This window comes from Lepidothrix coronata, unplaced genomic scaffold (assembly GCF_001604755.1).
Source record: "Lepidothrix coronata isolate B3197 unplaced genomic scaffold, Lepidothrix_coronata-1.0 Scaffold58, whole genome shotgun sequence".
NCBI classification, from domain to species: Eukaryota; Metazoa; Chordata; class Aves; order Passeriformes; family Pipridae; genus Lepidothrix; species Lepidothrix coronata.
Genome location: NW_016690238.1, coordinates 870,628 through 890,299, shown reverse-complemented (window position 1 = coordinate 890,299; position 19,672 = coordinate 870,628). Strand labels below are relative to the sequence as shown.

The 19,672-nt window shown below is 58.0% G+C and overlaps 2 protein-coding genes across 12 annotated transcripts in view; one reads left to right on the top strand and one right to left on the bottom strand.

The window, feature by feature from the left end:
• PARP6 (poly(ADP-ribose) polymerase family member 6) lies at positions 1-9,856 on the bottom strand. Of its 8 annotated transcripts, none has more exons than XM_017816817.1 (22): positions 8,328-9,855; positions 6,918-6,995; positions 6,705-6,799; positions 5,533-5,593; positions 5,313-5,403; positions 5,154-5,220; positions 4,730-4,879; positions 4,358-4,511; positions 3,650-3,703; positions 3,191-3,286; positions 3,015-3,107; positions 2,815-2,940; positions 2,647-2,712; positions 2,442-2,509; positions 2,133-2,181; positions 1,613-1,725; positions 1,462-1,534; positions 1,188-1,257; positions 750-829; positions 603-666; positions 325-409; positions 1-244 (listed from the first exon to the last, which is right to left on the bottom strand). In XM_017816817.1, exons 1-22 carry the CDS (start codon positions 8,673-8,675, stop codon positions 142-144), a joined length of 2,184 nt encoding a protein of 727 aa, XP_017672306.1. In that variant the 5' UTR covers positions 8,676-9,855; the 3' UTR covers positions 1-141. The 8 variants fall into 8 exon arrangements, 6 of the variants coding, with proteins under 6 accessions (XP_017672306.1, XP_017672307.1, XP_017672304.1 ...); XM_017816818.1 differs by having other exon boundaries at positions 1,613-1,722; XM_017816815.1 differs by having other exon boundaries at positions 4,331-4,511; positions 8,328-9,853.
• A 162-nt stretch (positions 9,857-10,018) lies between these two features.
• PKM (pyruvate kinase, muscle) overlaps positions 10,019-19,672 on the top strand; it is a 19,857-nt gene continuing 10,203 nt past the window's right edge. For 2 of the 4 annotated variants that reach the window (XM_017816822.1, XM_017816821.1), the window contains exons 1-5: positions 15,262-15,316; positions 15,522-15,691; positions 16,038-16,129; positions 19,060-19,191; positions 19,393-19,579. In XM_017816822.1, the coding sequence (XP_017672311.1) occupies positions 15,276-15,316; positions 15,522-15,691; positions 16,038-16,129; positions 19,060-19,191; positions 19,393-19,579 (622 nt within the window). In that variant the 5' untranslated portion in view covers positions 15,262-15,275. Of the gene's footprint in view, positions 10,161-15,261; positions 15,317-15,518; positions 15,692-16,037; positions 16,130-19,059; positions 19,192-19,392; positions 19,580-19,672 lie in introns of those variants that run through there. The other 2 variants (XM_017816823.1, XM_017816824.1) reach the window with 2 other exon arrangements.

The window sequence follows — 19,672 nt, the reverse complement described above, 5'->3', positions numbered from 1 at the left end:
TATGTACAGGTGGAGCCACTGGCACTGGCCCTGGCTCTGCCCTGCCCGGGGGGCTCAAATCCCACTCGGCCTTTCCTGGCCTTGCCTGGGGGGCTCCACTCAGTGCCCGGGGGGTCCCGGGGGTCCCACCACTGCCACCGCTCAGTTTGTGTACACCTGAGTCCCGATCACACGCATGATCTCCTTCTGGATTTTGGGGTCCTGAGTATTGATATTGGCATCTCCCACTTGGCCGTCTTCGTACCTGGAAGGGGAGGAGGGGGGTCAGGGGGGGTCCCGGGGGGGTCCCGCGGGTTCCAGCGAGGTGGCACAGCTGGGACTCACACAAAGAAGAAGCGGGTGCAGACGTGGTCCGAGACGGGGCACACCCAGATGTTGCCGTGTTTCTGCAGGTCCTTGGAGGTGATCACTGCCGGGGGAAGGGGCTGTTGGACACGGGGTGGGGAATGGAGGCCCCGGGGTGGGGAATGGAGGCCCCGGCTGGGCATGGCCGGTGCTGGGGGCACAGCTGGGGGTGGGGACCCTCCCTCCCTCCTCCACTCGCCCAGTGATCCTGTGGGTGCTGCCCATGCCCCCCCCATTGCCCCCTCATGTCCCCACACCTTCACAAAGCGCGATGCAGTTCAGGTTGCGGCTCTGGAGGAAGCGGGACTGGATGGAGCGGGTCTGTGGAGAGAGCAGCCAGTGTTACCACCCTGTGGGTGCCATATCCCCATCCCCATCCTCCCCAGTGTCCCCCAGCCTGTCACCTGGGGGATGGTGTTCATCCTGTTGTACCGCTGCACCAGCTCATCCTTCGACGGCATCCGGTGCTGGCCTTTCCCCATCCCTGTGGAGAAGGAGGTGGTGGCCATCACTCCCGGCAGGGAACACTGCGAGGGTGACGAGGGGACACATGCCACAGACAGGGATGGCTGAGTGCTCCCGCCCTTTGGCCGAGCCCTGGGAACCCCCCAAAAGCAGGCACAGAAGCTTTTGGAGCCTAGAAAGCATTGGGGTTTTTATTCCCTGGTGTGTGGGAAAGTCCCAGCCCGGCTGGGAAGAGGCTGGTGCAGGTGATCTGGATGTGGGATGGTGCCGACTCTGGTGTGGCTCCTCTGGCCGGCGCGATGCCAAACCTCCCGGGCCCATGCAGGGGGTGGGGATGGGAGCACAGGCAGGACTGGGCAGAGCAGGCAGCCTCTTACCTGAGTATCCAAAGGAAATACTGGAGATGGGGCTCAGATAGATGCCCTTGCCATAGGCTGCTCCATGCAGCTTGCAGGAAAACACCAGGATGAGTGTGGTGGGGTCACCTCGACAGCTCAGGCGCGGTGACAGTGGAGGCACTTGGAACGCCCCGCTGCCTGTCCCCCTCCTTACCTGCCTGTCCCATTCCCTGCCTGCCTGCTCCCCTCTCTCCCTCCCTCCCTCCCTGCCTGCCACTCCGGGGTGCTTCTGGCCTGTGGAGCAGAGCGGTACCTGCAGTTTGGTGTAGGAAGCGTTGACCAGTCCGTTGCGGAGGATGGAATGCCAGTTCTCAATGTGAGAGCCGCTGGAAAAAGTCAGCCCCACGTCAGCCCCACAGGGTTCGTTGCGGGGCTCCTGCTGTCCCCCCACCTCGGCAACTCACTGGAAAGCGAAGGTGCTGCCGTAGAGTTTCTTGGCCGTGCGGAACCGCGCCTCCTTGGCCGGGGGGCTGCTGAGCAGGAGGAACTGGTGGGAGGTGTGCATGAACTTCAGCTGCTACCAGGGGAACAGGAAGAGCAGCGGCGGCACCGGCGGGCAGAGGACAGACAGACAGGCAGACAGACAGATCATGCACGGCTGCCTGGCCCCGTGTCCGGCCCAGCCCGGCTTCGGCTGCTCCGACACTGCCAGGAGAGCCTGTGGTATCACCCACCACACAGCCCATCCTCCATCCCATATACCCCATCCAGCCTCCCACACCTCCCAGGCTCAGACCACATCCCAAGGGATGCATCCTGTGGCCCAGACCTTTCTGTGGCCCACTCCATATCCTTACACACTTCATCCTACATCCCACAGCCCACAGCCTACATCCTGCATCCCACCTCCTGAACCCTTCAGCCCATCTCTGATATCCCACATTCCACACCCTCCATCCCCCAAATCCTGGCCAGGCCCCTTACCCTGCTGAGAGGCAGCTTGACGATGTGGGATCTGTTGCTGGAGATTATCCTTGGGAAGAGGAGGAAGAAGAGGAGGAGGAGGAAGGTCAGATAGGGTGGTCCCATGGTCCCCTGGGAGCAGGGCCAAGCTGGGAGCCAGAACTCGCCCCAATGCCATCGGGTGGTTGTGACCCCCCAGGAGAAAGGAGCTGAGAGAGTTGTGCCAAAGATGCCCAGCTGCCTCCCACTCTATCCCCTGTCACGGCAGATGTGGGGCAGCAGGGAGGGACGTGGGACAGTGGGATGGGGCCACAGCACTCTTGGCCTTACCACTGCAGGAGGGGATGGGCCAGAGGGTCCAGCTTGTCCATCTGCTTCTTGATCTCCAGATAGGATCCCTGGCAAAGACAGAGGGAGTGCAGAGGGTGCCACAGCACCCATCCAACTGTGGGTGGATGGAGATCAGCACCAAAATGCCACTCCAGGATTGGATCCCACACTGGGGGACGTGGGGGTGCGAGGCCACACCACATACCTGGGTCATCTCCCGGATGGACATCACGCTGTCCAGGGCCTTCTGCAGCCGCTCGTAGTTCTTCTTCTACATGTGGGGCAGGAGAGAGGTGGCCATCAGAGAGGTCCTTAGGGCTCCCCATGGCCCCTGCACCCCCCAGTGTGGGGCAGCATCGCCCTCAGTGCTTACCTTGGGGTTGAAGGCAAGAGTTTTGGGGTCGTTGGGGTCCACCACAGAGGGATAAGGCTCGAAGATGATGCTCTTGCGAGGGGACTCGAGGGCAGCGCGGCACATGGCCACCAGCAGGTCCACCACCTTGGGGCAGAGCGGGGGGTGAAGGGGCAGCCCCCCAAGGAGATGTTGGGGTCCCCACCGTGCGCATCCCCTACCTCGGCACCCGTGGCCACCTCCTCAGCTGCGCCCGACATGACGCCCAGGGTGTAGAAGGAGAAGACGCAGAGCTCCCGCGTGCACACAGCCGGCTGCGGAGGGACAGGAGTGTGGGGAGGGCTGGGACAGGGACACGGGGGCACAGCCCGCGCCCCGCTGGCCCCTGTCACCCCACCTTGAGCATGGAGCCGTTCTGGAAGACGTGCTGCTCGTCACACACCACGCAGTACTCGTTGAGCGTCGGGATCCGCTGCTCCGCGTACTTCATGATCTGAGGGCAGGACGGTGGGAGTCAGTCCCTGCACAGAGCTGGGAGCATGCTCCAGGCAGTGGGATGGGGATGAGTGGGATGTGGGGCAGTGGGGAGGATGCTCTGGGCAGCAGGGTGAGGATGAGCAGGACATGAGGCAGTGGGATGCGGAAAAGTGGGACACAGGGCAGCGGGAAGGATGCTCGGGGCAGAAGGATGAGGATGAGTGGGAAGGATGCTCTGGACAATGGGATGTGGAAAAGTGAGACATGGGGCAGTGGGAAAGATGCTCTGGGCAGCAGAATGAGGATGAGTAGGACATGGGGCAGCGGGGAGGATGCTCCAGGCAACAGGATGAGGGTGAGTGGGATGCAGGACTCTCACCTGGACGAGGAAGCCGTACTCCAGCGTAGGGATGTTCTTGCAGTGGCCACCGACCTGTGAGGGAGCCGGAGCGGAGCCAGCTGCGTCATCCCCTTTCCCACAGGCACCCCCAGCTCTGCATGGCACCGGCAGCCCCCAACCCCACTGGCACAGTGGGCCCCCCAATGTGCCAACCCCACCCCAGCACAGCAGGACCCCCAACATGCCAACATCCTCCAGCACAGCAGGACCTTCGATATGCCGACCTTCTCTAGCACAGCGGACCCTAAACATGCCAACCCCCACCGCCACAGCAGCACCCCCAACATGCCAACACCCCTCAGCACATCAGGATCTCTGACATGCCAACATCCTCCAGCACAGCAGGACCCCCGACATGTCAACCTTCCTCATCACAGCAGGACCTCTGACATGCCAACCTTCCCTGGCACAGCAGGACCCCTGACGTGCCAACCCCACCCACAGGGATGCAGCACCAAGAGGGGGTAAAGCACCACTGGGCCCCCTGGCTGGGCCCCAGCTCCCCAAGAGCACCCAAGGGTGCTGGGGACAAGAAACACAATAGGGGCTCCCCCCACCCCAGGGGGGCCCCAGCACCCCACAACTAGTGATCTGAGCCCAGAGGAGCCCCTGGCAAGGGAAAGGAGAGGAAAGCAAACCCCGAGGAGGGGCAGCACCCACCAGGATGTTGAAGGGTGCAACACCTGCCTGGGTGCTGGCAGGGGGGTAGCCGAAAACTTCCACCTTGGGGTTCTTCACCATGCAGGACACGGAGCGGTTCATCAGGCGGTTCACACGAGCCTCAGGGATGCCCAGTTTGCCCTTCAGCACCGAGTCTTGGATAACAGGGAAGCTGGGAGACCTGCGGGCACAGAACCCCCTGAGCACCCGTTTGTCACTGTCCCCTGCTCCTCCATCACCCGGCACCGAATTTATCCATCAGCTGGAGCAACCTTCACCTCCCCAGGCTCTGGTGGGGAGCAGCAGAGTCCAAGTGGGGAAACTGAGGCACAGTGCCAGGCTCCACCCAGGCTGAGGGCACGGAGGGCTGGCACCTTGGGGACAGTGACGGGGTCTTACTTGGGGATGGGGGAGAAGATGCTGAGGCCAGCGCGGAACTTCTTGATGGTGCCGCTCGTCTTGAACCAACTGTGCCGCTTCTCCTGCTGGGTCTTCAGGAAATCGTTGCTGAGGTGTTTCCATTGCTGGGATGTGAACATGCCCAGGATCCTGGCAGAGAGGTGGCATTGGTGCCCGAGCACCATGGGGGACAGCACCCGTGGGTGTGTTGGTGTCCCCCAAGCCTGCTGCTTGAGTGGTCCCAGTCACACCCCAGCTCCTTCTCTTCCCCACCCACAGCCGGTGCTGAGCCTGGCAGGGGTTTGTGTGGTGGAAAAAAGGTAGTGGTACAGGGACATGTGGCACATGGTCGGTTTGGGGGCAAAACAGGAACTCTGTGGGCCCTCCCCACCCCCTCAGGTGCCCAGTGTGTTTCAGCTCTTACTTCTTCAGCTGCAGACCCAGCCCGAAGCCCTCCTTGTTGGACGGCTGGAACACCTCGATGGACGGTTCTGTGGGGAGAGATGAGGACGTGTCATTGGTGCCACCGCTGTGCCCGTTCCCAGGGCACGGGGGACACCGTGTCCTGCCCATCCCCACTCACCAGGGCCATCGAGGTACTGGGAGAGGGAGAAGCGCAGGCGGAGGACGATGGGCTCCGTCCGCAGCACCTTCCACGCCGTCGCCACCTCCTCCTGCCGAGGGAGAGCCGCAGTTCAGCACAGCCGTGGGGACACAGCCAGGGAGGGGAATTTGGGGACCCCCTGGGTGTGTGTGCCCACCCTCCCTGTGCCAACGCTGCCGGGGGCACCCCGGGGACTCACATCGAGGAAGCTGATGTTCACGTGCAGGTCGATGTCCACGTCATCGATGGTCCCGTACTCCCTGTGAACACACGGTGCTGTGGCACAGGGAGGCTGGCACTGAGCCAGAACAGCAGCCCCGGGCCCACTGTGCCAGAGTGGGCAGACTCAGGGGACAGTGACAGGCATGTGTGGGTCCCTGTGTATCGAGTGTGTGTACCCTGAGACCAGGATGGCACAGGGGGAGTGCCCGGATTGCAGATGTGTGCCTGGGGATGGCACAGCTGGGTGCTCAGGAGTGCCATGCCCAAGCATGCACAGCCAGGTGCCCCAAGCATGGCACAGCTGGATGCCTGGAGATGTCACAGCCAGGTACCTTGTTAATACCATAGCAGGGTGTCCCACGGATGGCACAGCCGGGTGTCCCAGAGATGGCACAACTGGGTGTCTGGGAGTGCCACAGCTGGGTGCTCAACATGGCCACATGCATGGGGATGGCATGGCCAGGTGTGCTGGGGATGGCACAGGTGAGTTGCTCTAGAGATGGCACAGTCAGGTGTCCCAGGGACGGCACTGGCGGATGCCTGGGAGTGCCACAGGTGGGTGCCTCAGGGATGGCACTGCCAGGTGTCTGGTGATGCCATGGCCAGGTGCCCCAGGGATGGCACAGCTGGATGTTCTGGGAATGGGCTGGGTGCCCCAGGGATGGCACAGATGGGTACTTGGTGATGGCAAAGCCAGGTGCCCCAGGGATGGCACAGCTGGGTGCCTAGTGGATGCCATAGCTGGGTATCCTGGTGAGAGTGTGTCTGAGGGACGGCACAGCCAGGTGACCTGGGAATGTCATGGCCAGGTGCCCAGAAGATGCCATTGCCAGGTGTTCTGGGAATACCAGAGCCTGGTGCCCTGGGGATGCCATGGGCGGGTGCCCAGGGATGACACATCTAAGTGCCTGGGCATGGCACAGTTGGGTACCCAGGGATGGCACAGTCAGGTGACTGGGCATGGCACAACTGAATGCCCAGGGATGGCACAGGTGGGTGCAGCACGGTTGGGTGCCCAGGAATGGCACAGCCGGTGTCCTGGGCACAGCACAGTTGGGTACCCAGGGACGGCACAACTGGATGCCCAGTGATGCCATGGGCAGGTGACCCAGTGATGCCACAGCCGGGTGTCCTGGGTACAGCACCCACCTGACGGCCACGGCATTCTCGCTGTAGATCTCCTTCACCGCCTCGATGTCGGCGTCCAGCTGCGGGTGCCGGTACAGGTCGGCGGCGCAGGTCCCCTGCGGCACAGCCCCCACGGCACCGTCAGACACGGAGCCCCCGCAGCCCCAGGCTCGGGATCGCGCTCGGGCCGGAGGTCCCCGACCCCCTCACTGCCCTGTGGGAGTCAGCACCCACCTGGACGCCGTAGAGGAACTCCTCGGACTCATTGTCCCCGTCGGAGTCATCGTCCGTCCAGTACTGGCCCTTGAGGTCCTGGGGGCAGAGGGGTGGGGGGCAGCAGATTAGGTGGGCACAAGGCTGGGGGAGAGGAGATGGCGAGAGGGTTGGGATGTGGTTTGGGGGAGGCAGATTAACAAGGAGTGAACAAAGGGGAGCAAACTGGGGAAGCTGGGTCTGGAGGGGGTTGGGGGCAGTGAACTGGGGGAACATTTAGGGAAGCAGGTTGGGGGAACAGTGGGATAGGGAGGAGGATGAGAGCAGCAGGATGGAGGGAGTGTTTTGGGGGGCAGCAGGATGGGGATGTGGGATGGGGGCAGTGGGATGCAGGGAGCGAGATGGGAAGAATAATTTTGGGGGCAGCAGAATGGAGGAGCAGGTTGGGGGAGGCAGGACGGGGCAGCAGATTAGAGGGGAGCAGGTTGGGGACAGTGGAATGGGGACAGCAGGATGGGGGAACAGGATGGGAACAGTGGGATGAGGGAGCAGGATGGGAGAACAGGATAGGGACAACAGGATGAAGGAGCAGGATGAGGACAGTGGAATGGAGGAGTAGGGTGGGGGAGTGGGATGGAGGAGCAGGATGGAGGAAGAGGATGGGGACTGCAGGATGGGGACAAAAGGATGGGGAAACAGGGTGGGACTGCAGGATGGTGGAACAGGATGGGGACAGCAGGATGGGGACAGTGGGATGGGGGAGAAAGATGGGGACAGTGGGATGGAGGAGCAGGTTGGGACAGTTGGGATGGAGGAGCAAGATGGGGGAGCAGGATGGGACTGCAAGTTGGGGGAACAGGATGGGGACCGTGGGATGGAGAAACAGGATCGGGGAGCAGGATGGGACAACAGGATGGGGATGGGGGCATGGGGTGCAGGATGGGCACAATGGGATGGGGGAGTGGGATGGGGGAGCAAGATGGGGACAGCAGGATGGGGGAGCAGGATGGGATAACAGGATGGAGGAGCAGGATGGGGACAGCAGGATGGGGTAAAAGAATGGGGACATCAGGATGGGGGAGCAGGATGGGGGAGCAGGATGGGGACAGTAAGATGGGGAACAGGAGGGGGGAGTAGGATGGGGACCCCGCACGGAGCTGCTGAGCGGGCCCCGACCGATCGCGATGGGGGTGGTCCCTCTCCCACCGGCCCCATTGCCGCCCCGAGCCGAGGGACAGCGGGACACGGGGGGACACAGGGGAGCACGGGGATACCCGGGGGGTCACCGAGGGCCGCTGCCCCATCGCCCGCCCCGCGCCCCCCTTAGGCCCGTCCCGCCGCCCCCCCGCCCCGGGCGCGCTCGCCCCGCGGGCCGCGCCGGGCTGTGGCCGTGCCCCGTGCCCCGTGTCCCCGCGTCCCCCCGGCCCTCACCATGTCAGCGCGGCCTGGCCGGCGCGGGCGCCGCCGCCATTGCTGCCGGGGGGCGGCCGGCCTGACGTCACACCGCGTCACCGGGCAACGCGCCCGTGACGTCACCGCCGGGACCCCCCGGGACCCCCCGGCTGGGCCCGGGGGAGCCGCCACAGCGGGGACGCGCAGGGCTGGGGGGTCCGCAGTGACCCCAGGGTCCGCAGGACAGGCTGCTCCTGGTCCCAGTTCGGCACCACCGAGGCCCCCAGCACAAGGTCCCCCATGGGGTGGCCGTGTTGGGGCCCCCCACAGTGTCCCCATGGGCCAGCAACGGGGTCTCCAGAGTCCCCAGTACACTGTCCCCAGCATCCCCGGCAGAGTCCCCACGGTACCAGCACCGGGTGACCATTTTTAGTCCACCCCTGGGCTGTCACAGTGTCCCCACAGCCCACCCCAGTGTCCCCAGTGTCCCCAGTACAGGGGCCCGGCATGCCCAGTACAGGATCTCTACACGATCCCGGTATAGGGTGACAATTTTGGATCCCCAGATGGCTGTCACGGTGTCCCCACACCCCAGGACAGAGCCCCCAGTGTTCCCAGTACACAGCCCCCAGTGCACCCAGTACATGGTCCCCAGCATTCCCAGTACAGGATCCCCTCATGATCCCAATACAGGGTGGCAATTTTGGGTCCCCCACGGCTGTCACAATGCCCCCACAGCCCAGCACAGTGTCCATGTTGCAGGTCCTTGTGTCAATAGTGTGTCCCCAGTGTCCCCATGATCCCAGTGGAGCAGCTGCAATGGGTCACCAATAAATGTCCCCATAGTCCCAGGACAATGTCCCATCATCTCCAGCATGGGGTCCCCAGTATCCCCAGCCCTGGGCCCTCATGGATCTGGCACAGGGCATCCCTGTTGGGTGCCCACCAAGTTGGCATGTTGTCCCCTGTGTCCCCAGCACAGCGTCCCCACCATCTCCATCACGGTGTCCCCTGTGTCCCCAGCATGGCGTTGGCACGGCCCCACTACAGAGCATCCACACTGCACCCCCAATGTGCCCACTGGAGGGTCTCAGGACCCTACAACAGCACCCCAAAATGCCCAGCCCCACAAAGAGAGGGACTCCTGAGGACCCACAGGTGGCTTTGGGGGTGTGAATTGAGGGGATGGTGTGAGCTGGGGAGATGATGTGAGTTGGGGGGTTTAGTTAGGGGGTCGTGTGAGTTGGGAAGGATGGTGTGAGTTTGGGGGACAATGTGAATGGAGGGGATGGTGTGAGTTGCAGTGGGACAGCCTGAGTTGAGGGGACAGTGTGAGTTGGGGGGGCAGTGTGAGTTGGGGGGGCAGTGTGCCTTGGGGAGTGTGTGAGTTGGGGGTGTGTGAACTGGGGGGCAGTGTGAGTTGGGGGGTGGTGTGAATTGGAGGGTGTGAGTTGGGGGTCGGTGTGAGTTGGGGGGGATGTGAATTGTGGGGATGATGTGAACTGGGGAGTGGTTGAGTTGGGAGACTGTGAGTTGGAGGGCGCTGCCCCTTTAAGAGCAGCGGCCCCTTTAAGGCGGTGTCCACTCTCCGTCCGCGCGCGCGGCGGCTGCACCGTCTCCTCATTGGCCGGTCGGGCGCGTGCAATTCTCAGCGCCTCCCCCGCGCCTTGTGCGTCCGCCGGTGAAAGGAGTCCCGGCGCCCCACCCTTGTGTCTCCCGGCGGGGCGGGCGGCGGAGGGATCCGCAGGAGGCGGTGGTTCGGCCGGCCGGGATCACCTTGACGGGGCGCGGGGGCGGCGCGCAGAGCGGCGGCGGCGCTTGGAGAGGCAGCAGCGATTCGTGACGCGGCTGAGCGGCGGCAGGTAACGGCGGCCTGAGGGGCGGCCGCGGTGGTACCGCCGTTATCCCCGTTAACTGCCGCCGGCAGAGGGGCCCCCTCAGGCGGCGGCTGAGGGGAGGGGGCGCGCGCCCCATGGGACGGTTGGGGGCCGGAGGGGCGCGCGGGGGGCTCGCGGTGCCGAGCACGTGGCCTGCGGCCGCCCTGGCCGCGCGGCCCTCCCGAGCATCCCCCGAGACCCCGCAGCGGGGAACGCCCGCTTCGAACATCCCCCCTCGTGGACCCGCACCGGGAACCGCCCGCTCTGAGCATCCCCCCCACGACCCCGCACCGGGAACCCCCCCGCACTTGGGAAACTTCGCTCCGAGCATCCTCCCGCGACCCCACACCGGGCACCTCCCGCGACCCCACACCGGGCACCTCCCGCGACCCCACACCGGGCACCTCCCGCGACCCCACACCGGGCACCGCCCGCTCCGGGCACGGGGAGGCGCGGGGGGGTCGGTCCGTGGGGCCGGGGCAGCGCACGGGGGATGGCCGCGCGGTTACACGGAGCGCGGGGCTGGGTGGCAGCTCCCGGCTGGGTCCTGCTGGCCGGGCTGTGCCCGAGGAGCCGCCAGAGGCTGAGTCAGAGGCAGCCGGGGCCAGTCCGGCTCCCCCCCCCGCCCGCACTCACGTAAGAGCCGGCGGTTCCCTCGAGCGGCTCTGACTTTAAATCAGTGAGCGGCTCGCTGCGCTCGCCAGTGATGCTGCAGCCTCTTCCCGCCCCCCTCCCCCGCAAAGATAATTAATCTTCCGCCATAATTGTGCCTGCTTAAACGCGTCCAGTTGATTTGGACAGTCTCTTGAACTGTGCAAACTTCTGAAACGTGTTTAAACCCTCTGTGTGGGGCTACCAGGGCATGAATAGGGCTTTTGTCGGCGGACAATGGCAACCTCCCGACTGTCTCCTCAGACTAAGAAAAGTAGAATGCAATCTCTGAAAACCTGCTTTGTCCTGATAAGGGAATTTAGTATCGTCGAGGCCCAGGTTAACAAAAAAATCAGTGTTTTACAGAGGTTTTTGTGATGCTAATGTGTTAACTTTCTTACTGCTGCTCATCATATCTTGCCTTGGCTCAAAGGTAGGATGACAAAGAGGTTTTTTGGTTACTTAGACACCTCTTGGGACTTGTCGTACAACCAGGAGTGCTTAATTAAAAAAAAATCACTCCAAAGCGCATCATTTCATGCCCGATATCCTGTTTATAAAGCAGAATTTTAGGCTAATTTAGAGGAGTTTGATGGCCCAATGAGCCTGGCTGATGCCGGCTGGTTTCCAGCCCATCACCGGATTAAGCGAGAGGTTTTTGTGCCGAGGCAGGAAGCGCTGCTGGGAGCCACGTGCTTGAACCGGGGACTTCTGCCTGTGAAACCCTTCCGAGAAACTTCGTTTTCGGTAGATAAGCACCCTGGGGAGTCTGCGGTAGCCTGCATTTTTTTGATTACCTGCTCCTTTATCCACCAGAAGCTGTAAATATTATTAAAACCTTCATTTCTTGCCGTTAGCCCGCGTGATCCGCCACCGGCCTTAATTCCCTTTGCACCCGCCAAGCTGATAATTGAATTTGGTGGGAACAAGACGTTTCCCAGGCCGGACGGAGCACGTGCCGCTCCTTTATCTCCCGTTGTTTTCCCAGGGGAAGATGGAGCCGCAGCATGTGGTGATGGATGGCACGTAGGGAATGGGGCTGCAGTACCGGGGCGCTACCACGTGCAGCGACCTTCATCCTGGAGTGGGCGTGCAGCGCAGGGAGCTACACTTCCACCTGTTTAAATGTTAAAAAAAAGACCCAAAGCTTCCTTTTATCATGTAAAGCAGGTTTATACAGCTTGCCTGAAGGCACCCAGGTGCTTTTTGCCGGGCTGAAAGGCTCCTTGTCCTCTGCAAGGTTAAGCCTGTAGGTGTGTCCTGCAAATACCCTCGAGATAAGTCTTTCTCCTCACCAAACATCCGATGCTTGTCACCTCCTCTCCTTATTTTTTTTAGTTAAGCCTACTCTGTGCGTTTGCCTTGCGGGGAGGGCAGCTCTGCTGAGCCAGCAGCACACAGGGAAAGTGCTGCTGTCTCCAGGGCCCGACTTTCCTTTTCCATTGCCTAAAAGCTGGAGAGCGATCCCTTTTGTGGGGCTCTCTTCCCGTGGATCCCCAGCTCGCTGCGGGGGGAAGCTTTGGCCAGCCAGGAGCAGGTGGTGGCTTCTGGGTCCCATCCAGGCTTGCAGAAAAGGGGTGGTGTTTTGGGGTGGCCATTTTGTACTTACGTAACGTCGCGACACCACCTCGTGCTGTGCTCCTTCCCTCAAGAGGGGATGCCAAGCAGCTGCATTTCTCTGTTGCTGAGTGCCTTTCGCCTCTGGAATGAGCAAAGCTGATGTTTTCGTAATCTTTTTTTGGCAATCTGAAGGCCTGCCTGGTTTCATAACCCTGGCCTAAGCACTAACTCAAACCATTTCTGCCTCTAGCTGAGGGCCCTGGGCATGAGCAGCGTCATTCTGCAGCATCAGAGAGGTTGTGTAAGTGAGGCTGAGCTGTAAATCCAGAATCATCACCCCCCCAGGAGCACCCCGCCCCCCTTCTCGCTGCAGTTCCTCCAGGCAGTGACACAGCTCTGCCGGTGTGGCCTGGGGACAGTCCCAGTCCCTGCTGGAGCTTCCACTTCCCGTTGTCACCGATAACAGACTTGGCCCTGGGTGGGGATTGCCGGGGTTGGGGTTGCTGCTCCTTTCTCCATCCCCAAGGGCACATCTGGAGGTGCTGTGATTTTAGGCTTTCTTGGCTGACCAGTGGGGTGAGCTGGCTGGAATTAGTCACCTGGCACTGCAAAACCAGTCCTGACTTCAAACGGCTCATTCTGGAATATTCAGGAGCTGCGGAGATACCAGACATCATTGAGATGCCCTGCCTGTAGCACAGGCAGCCCAAGTAATAAACTTGGGGATTTAATCATTATTCCTCAAGGAAGGAAGTCAGATTTATTCAGTGCTGGAAGCATACAGGCTTTGTAGGGTATTGCTTACCCCCCTTCTGTGCTCAGCCCAGACTGGGAACTCTGTTTTCAGGTGTCCTTGAAGTCCTTGCTCCTCTGATTTTAAAAAAAGCAGAGTGGTGGGAAATGCCAGACATTCCTGTTATAAATATAAGACTGGTCATTCCAGTAGAATTCAATCGCTGCTTTGTAAATGTGCTGTGATGGGAGGCCGGAGGGAGCACTAAGAAGTGAATTTTGCTGGTCGTGGGCCTGGCACTGGGGACAGATGGGTGTTTGGGACACTTTTTGGCTCCTGCGTTTCTGCTCTCGCCCCTGGACAAGGTCATGATGTCTCCAGTTACCTTTTCTGAGCTCACTGAACTGCTGGAAAGTTATGAAGGAGATTCTGACTGGGAAGTGAACTTTTCCTTTCTCTTTATAAAAACTTTAGAGGGCTTAAAGTTGTATTTGCAAATGACTTGAGTGAGTGGGGGATCTCCATGAGGCAGGGAGAGTTCACCTGGCTATTGTTATAAACTTCCAAGTCACGCTGTGAGTGCAGTTTCTGTGTCAGGATCCCGTTGTTCCCTATTCCAGTTTCTGTGTCAGGATCCCGTTTTTCCCTATTCCTCGTGTTCCCAGAAGCTGTGCAGACCTGCTTGCCTGTGCGTGGAGGTGATTTCCCAGCAAAGGCTTGTTGGTTTTGGCATCTAGAGAAGCCGGCGCTGCGCTGCAGGTGTCGGAGGATGCAGCAGCAAGTGTTAGAGTGCTGAAACAACAATGTTTCAGGGCTGACCAGAGGGTTTTCCTATAATAATGAGTCTTCGTTGGGCTTTTCATGTGGGCAGACCTTCGTGTAGTGACTCCAGTGAATCAGCAGCTTCTGGCAGGGCTGAGGGGAAAGAGGCTTTGCCAGGTCAAATTATGGTTTTGTGTGGCCTGGGCGCCCTGTGCCGCATGGCAGCGGCGATGGTGAGTCAGGGCTGGCTGCGCGAGGAGCAGGACGTGAGCTACGTGAGGAAGGGCTGCGGAGCAGGGGAGGAGCCGCTGCGGCACCGGCTGGCTCAGGGCAGGCCGAGAGGGCACGGCTGTCCTTCTCAGCTCTGACAGAGATTTTGGGCCCGTTAGTGCCTCTGTCAGAGCTGAGCCTGCTGAGCTGGTGTGTGCCTCTCACATGCTCGATGGGTTACTGGGGGGCTTTATCTGCCTGGAGTGGGCAGAACAAAAACCCTGCTCAGTCCCTGCTCTGTCCCAGCCTTCAGCTGAGCCACAACCCACATTTCTACAAGCACATCTTGTAGAAGGCAGCTCATGCCTGCTGTGAATATCCCCTGCATGCCCAGGGGATGGAGTTTGAAGTCAGACCAATATTTGAAGCCAAAATGTGTGATCTGTCCATGCCAGTAGCCACCACCTTGCATCCCTCCCTTACCAAGGCTTTTGGATTCTCACCTGGGCAGGTCCAAGAAACAAAGAGCTTTTAGTTGCCGCTTCTACCTGAGAACAAAATTACTGCAATTAGAAATGCCTGGGGGCACCAGCACTGCTGGGAAATGAGTGTCCTGCCATCCCAGTGGACAGTTAAGCTTCAGCTCAGCTTCCTCCTGGGGTTATGGGCTGTTCCTGCTGTTGTGGGGATGCTCTAGTCCTGAGGAGCCAAGCAGCCTGAGTTCAGAGAGGTTTTTTAATCCAAATTTTGCAAAAATAACCAGTTTTAAACTTTATGTTGGTTTTCAGCTGCCCTGGGTGAGAAGGAGTGGAGGGGGCAGGGGAGACCCGCAGTGTCTTCCGTCGAAGAGGGACTTTGAACGTTTTAAAGAAATCTTCAGTCTTTTACGTGTTCTTTGCCAAGGTGTTGTGTTTAATCAACTCAAGTCTGCTTGCTTGTCCAGGCTTAGAGACTGGGGTTTAGGCTTAGGCAGGCTTTGCCACGATTAGGTGCTCTGGGCAGAGGATTGCCCGTGTCCGGGCATGCCGCAGTCACGCCAGTGCCGAGCTGCCCCGGTCCCGGCTGGGATGGGAAGAGCAGTCGAGGCTTGTAGAGGAATGACTGGAGAGCTGGGAGGGAGGAGGCAGAACCTCTGCCTGCGCACTCAAGTGCTTGAATTTTGTTGCGTTGTGTAGCTCCAAGGGAAGACTGGCAATGAAGAGAAGCTATGAAGGGAACATCTGCATAGAAGGCAGGTGAGCTTTGCGTGGTCCATGTGGGGGATGACATGGAAATAGAAATGTGTCTTGCCTGTTAAGACTCTCAAGTAGGAACATAAAGTCTGACCCAGTAGCAGCTTTCTCGTTACCTCCATATTCATCACGTGGGTGTGTTGGTGTCTCTGCTTGCTGGGCAGGTCTTGGTGATTCCCAAACCTGGCACCGCTTTCTTCCCTTCCAGACACAGGAATCGAGCAACCATGTCGAAGCACCATGATGCAGGGACCGCTTTCATCCAGACTCAGCAGCTCCATGCTGCCATGGCAGACACCTTCCTGGAGCACATGTGCCGCCTGGACATCGACTCGGAGCCCACCACTGCCAGGAACACTGGCATCATCTGCACCATTGGTAGGTGATTCCTGGATAGGGGAGAATTGCAACAAGAACCCAAACCTGTTAGGGAAATTGTGAGAGGGATCCAGCTTTCATCCCTTGCCAGGGCTGAACTTGTGTGGTGAAGGAACATGACTTTCCCATGTTTGCCTAACCCATGGTACTGCTGGGAGTGATTCCAGTACCCAGGGAAATGGGAATTGCTTGGGTTCTGTGGGCAAGTTAAAACAACCTTTGCTGCTGCAGTGCTGAGCAAGCCTGTATCCAGTTACCTTTTCTCTTCCACATGAAACAGCTTGGTGTGTGTGGGTTATCTCATTATTTTTACAAAGTTAATGTTCAAACTGTTTCTTCCTCCTAGGCCCAGCCTCCCGCTCCGTGGAGAAGCTGAAGGAAATGATTAAATCTGGAATGAATGTTGCCCGCCTCAACTTCTCTCACGGCACCCATGAGGTAAGGGTGGGATCTGAGCTCATACAGCCCTGATTGGGCTGTGTGTGTGTCTGCTGCCCATGTCCCTTATGGAAGAGGGAAATCCAGCTTTACCCAGACCAGCCTTGGTGTGGGAAAGCAAAACAGCTCTGCTTTTGGGGAAAGCACACTGTACATACCGAGCCTGCGTAATTGCTGATAACATTTAGGTGTGTTTTCTGAGCCATTTTGAAAGCAGTTCAGGTTGGTTCCACGCCCTTCCCTGTACCAGGAAGCCAGGTAACTGGGATTTGGCACTGTGTGCCAACTGCTTGCCATGAAATACTTCAGTTTTTCCTCATATGCTGCTGTTCACTGCACAAAGAAGTAGCAGAAGCCGAAAACACCTGCCCCTGTTTTGCTGCTGCTGTTTTGCACCTCAGCAGGAGGTCACACTATCAGTTCATCTCACTTCTCATTTCATTGCTGGGGATTTTGCAAGCAGGTCATTAGTGAATAACCCTGTCTCAAAAGGGATCCCTTAGTGATTTGATGTAATTACTTTGCCCGGTGGGAAGAATGAACTGCTGAGTTTTCTGGCTCACCAGCTGCTCCAGTTGCATTCCTGGCTCTCAGGAGGGTCCTGGGACGTGGTGTGGTGACCTTAGAAGAGTAAGGTCAAAAGCAACCAACATTCTCCATGATAGACAAGCTCTTACTGCTATAAATAGCTGAGGTCCTTAGTGATACTGGGAGAGTTGAGGATCCCATTCCAGGTTGCCTTTCTGCTGAGTTTTTTTTTTTTTAACCCTGACTCCTTTCCAGCTCTCAAAATGTCACCCAGTAGCAGCTGTAGGTGACTTTACTTACTGACCCGTATGCCTCGTGGTGTGTAACAGCTTGGCCTCTCACCCTCACTGGCCTTTAAAGGGCATAAGGCAGTGTCAGAATTGACACTTAACTGGGGGCAACTGTCAGACCTTGACTAAACACCCTGGGATAGCATCTGTGCAGGGCCTGCAGTTGGGAAATCTGCTTGGAGAAAGCGTGGAGCAACTCTGCCTCCTGGTAGTAAAATCCTGCAGCTGGGTGGCTCTTGGGCCAGGTGACGCATCAGGGAGTTGGTGGCCAGGCTGAAACTGGGAATTTTCACACCGTTACTGCCCAGCAGAGTGGCTGCTGTGGTCTGTGAGCTTGTTGGCTGAGGTTGAGGACAGGGAGTGTGGCTTTGGGTGAGGTCTAATTGCACATTTCAAACAGATGAGGTTGGGTTACTGCAGGCTCTGGTCCAGCTGTCATCTCTTGTGGAGTGGGACCATCAGCTGTAACCAGTCCTAAGTTTGTGTCCCCTCTTGGTTTCTCATAAGCTGCAGTTTCCAGTGAAGCCCCACAGAGTTTTTGTCTGTCACAAGTGCTTCAGTTCTGGTGTCCACCCCAAAGTATTTACTGGGGATTCAACTTTGACAGAGGTGCTTTGGCACCTGCCTGCCACCCTTTTACATAGAGTAAAAATGGCTTTTACTTCCAGCTCTGCCTGCATTCCCATTCTGCATATATAACTTTTCAGGAAGTCAGGCTGAGTCAGTCCTTGATATCAAACTAAAATGGAAAAATCCCAGATGCCTGGGATCAGATAAGTTTAATGGGACCATTCAGGCATGGTTTCTGGTTTCTGTGCTGCATCCCAGGCTGCGGTGCCTGGAAGGGTCAGGGCCATCTCAGTCCCAGCTCACACATTCAGTCAATAAACTTAATCATTTTCCTGTCCTGAGGAGTTATCAGGTGTTGGTTATCTCTGGCCAAGGGCACACAAGTGAACTTTAGCGCGGCTTTTTCCAGCCTCACCTTCCTGGCACTGGATTATTGCCCCTGAGATACTGAGGTTGGTGGGCAGGGCTCATGTTGAGGGCATGAGTGTCACGAGGCAGATGGATGTTCCAGGTGAAGTCAGATCAAAGGGAGCCAGGTGTTTCAGGCGAGTCAGGTCAAACTCTGTCACTATGGATACAGAGAGGGGAAAGGGTATTTCTTATCTACAACAGTCTGTCAAGTGTTACACAACTCTTCTAGTTGCAAATAGTTCAGGTTATCTCTTAATGTTGTTTGAACAAGTAAAATGAACTGATCTGCTGGCCATTCAAAGCACATTTGAGGGATTAGGATGTGATTTTTCCCAGGAAACTGTCCCAAAACTGGCAGCATTAGCAAAACGCTCTTATACATGTGTAGGTTTGGAAGCCAGGTTTGTGGTGCTGCAGCATTGAACTCCTGCTGTGATTGCTTTGGCTTCTGAAATAAAATGTAAATATATACATGGATAACATCCCCTTTGCAAATCCTTTATCACTTGGGGAAATTTCAGCCAAAGAGATTGTGAAAGGCTTGTCCACCTGTGGGACTGATTGTGGGTCAGGCTAGAAGTGTGTGTGGGAGTTGGTAATGAAGGGAGTGGGGAATGGCCTCTTCCCTTTGGTGCCCTGAATGGGGGAGGAGCACAGGCACGCGTGAGAGTGGCTTAGCTGTGACGTTCTTCTGCCATCCAGGTGTCTTTCCATGCACACAGTTATCCATCTGATGATGTTCTGCTGTGTTGAATAGAGAGGTGTTCAGCAAAACTTTTGGAAATGTCGCTCCTAAAGGCCTGCTGGTTGATAAACCACCTTCAATTGGCGAGCGTGTCTCCTGATGGAAAATCACTTCAGCCGGGCCTCTGGGCTTCTCCTTCAGTTGTCCTTCTGGAATTAGAACTGAGGGCACAGCCAGATAATTTCCAGACTACCTTCATGACAGGAAGGCCTTATCCTTACACTCTGGTTTTCTGGAAGCTTAGTCTGGATTAAATTTTGAAGGTAGAACTGAAATTGAGCATCATGTGAAAGCAAAGCTCTCAGCTTGGGCGGTGTCTCAGAATCTTTTCCATAAGCAGTGGAGTAGAAATGGTCTGAACATTCCCATCTCTTTTTCCTTGCCAGTATCATGAGGGCACAATCAAGAACGTGCGAGAAGCCACAGAGAGCTTTGCCTCTGATCCCATCACCTACAGACCTGTGGCTATTGCACTGGACACCAAGGGACCTGAAATCCGAACTGGACTCATTAAGGGAGTAAGTTGCTCATTTTTTTATCCCACACTCTTCACCTCATGAGACTAGTTATGCTAAGCTCGTGGCCTTTTCCAAACAAAAAATATCCTAGGAAACGAGGTAACGCAACACCTACCAAAAGTTTGGATGAACTGCTGCAGGCTGGGAGGTAGTTGTGTGCTGGTTTTTCCTGGTTTTGCTGACACACATTTTGACACCCAGAGTGGCACAGCAGAAGTGGAGCTGAAGAAGGGCTCACCACTCAAAGTGACCCTGGACGATGCCTTCATGGAGAAGTGCGACGAGAACACGCTGTGGCTGGACTACAAGAATCTCATCAAGGTCGTAGATGTTGGCAGCAAAATCTACGTGGATGACGGTCTGATTTCCTTGGTGGTTAGGGAGAAAGGTGGGTAACAGCCATTCCAGTTATGCCTGCTTGGTTTTTTCTTGGAACATGTTTGTGCTTTCCCTCCAGTAACTGCTTTTTAGCTTGCAGTTG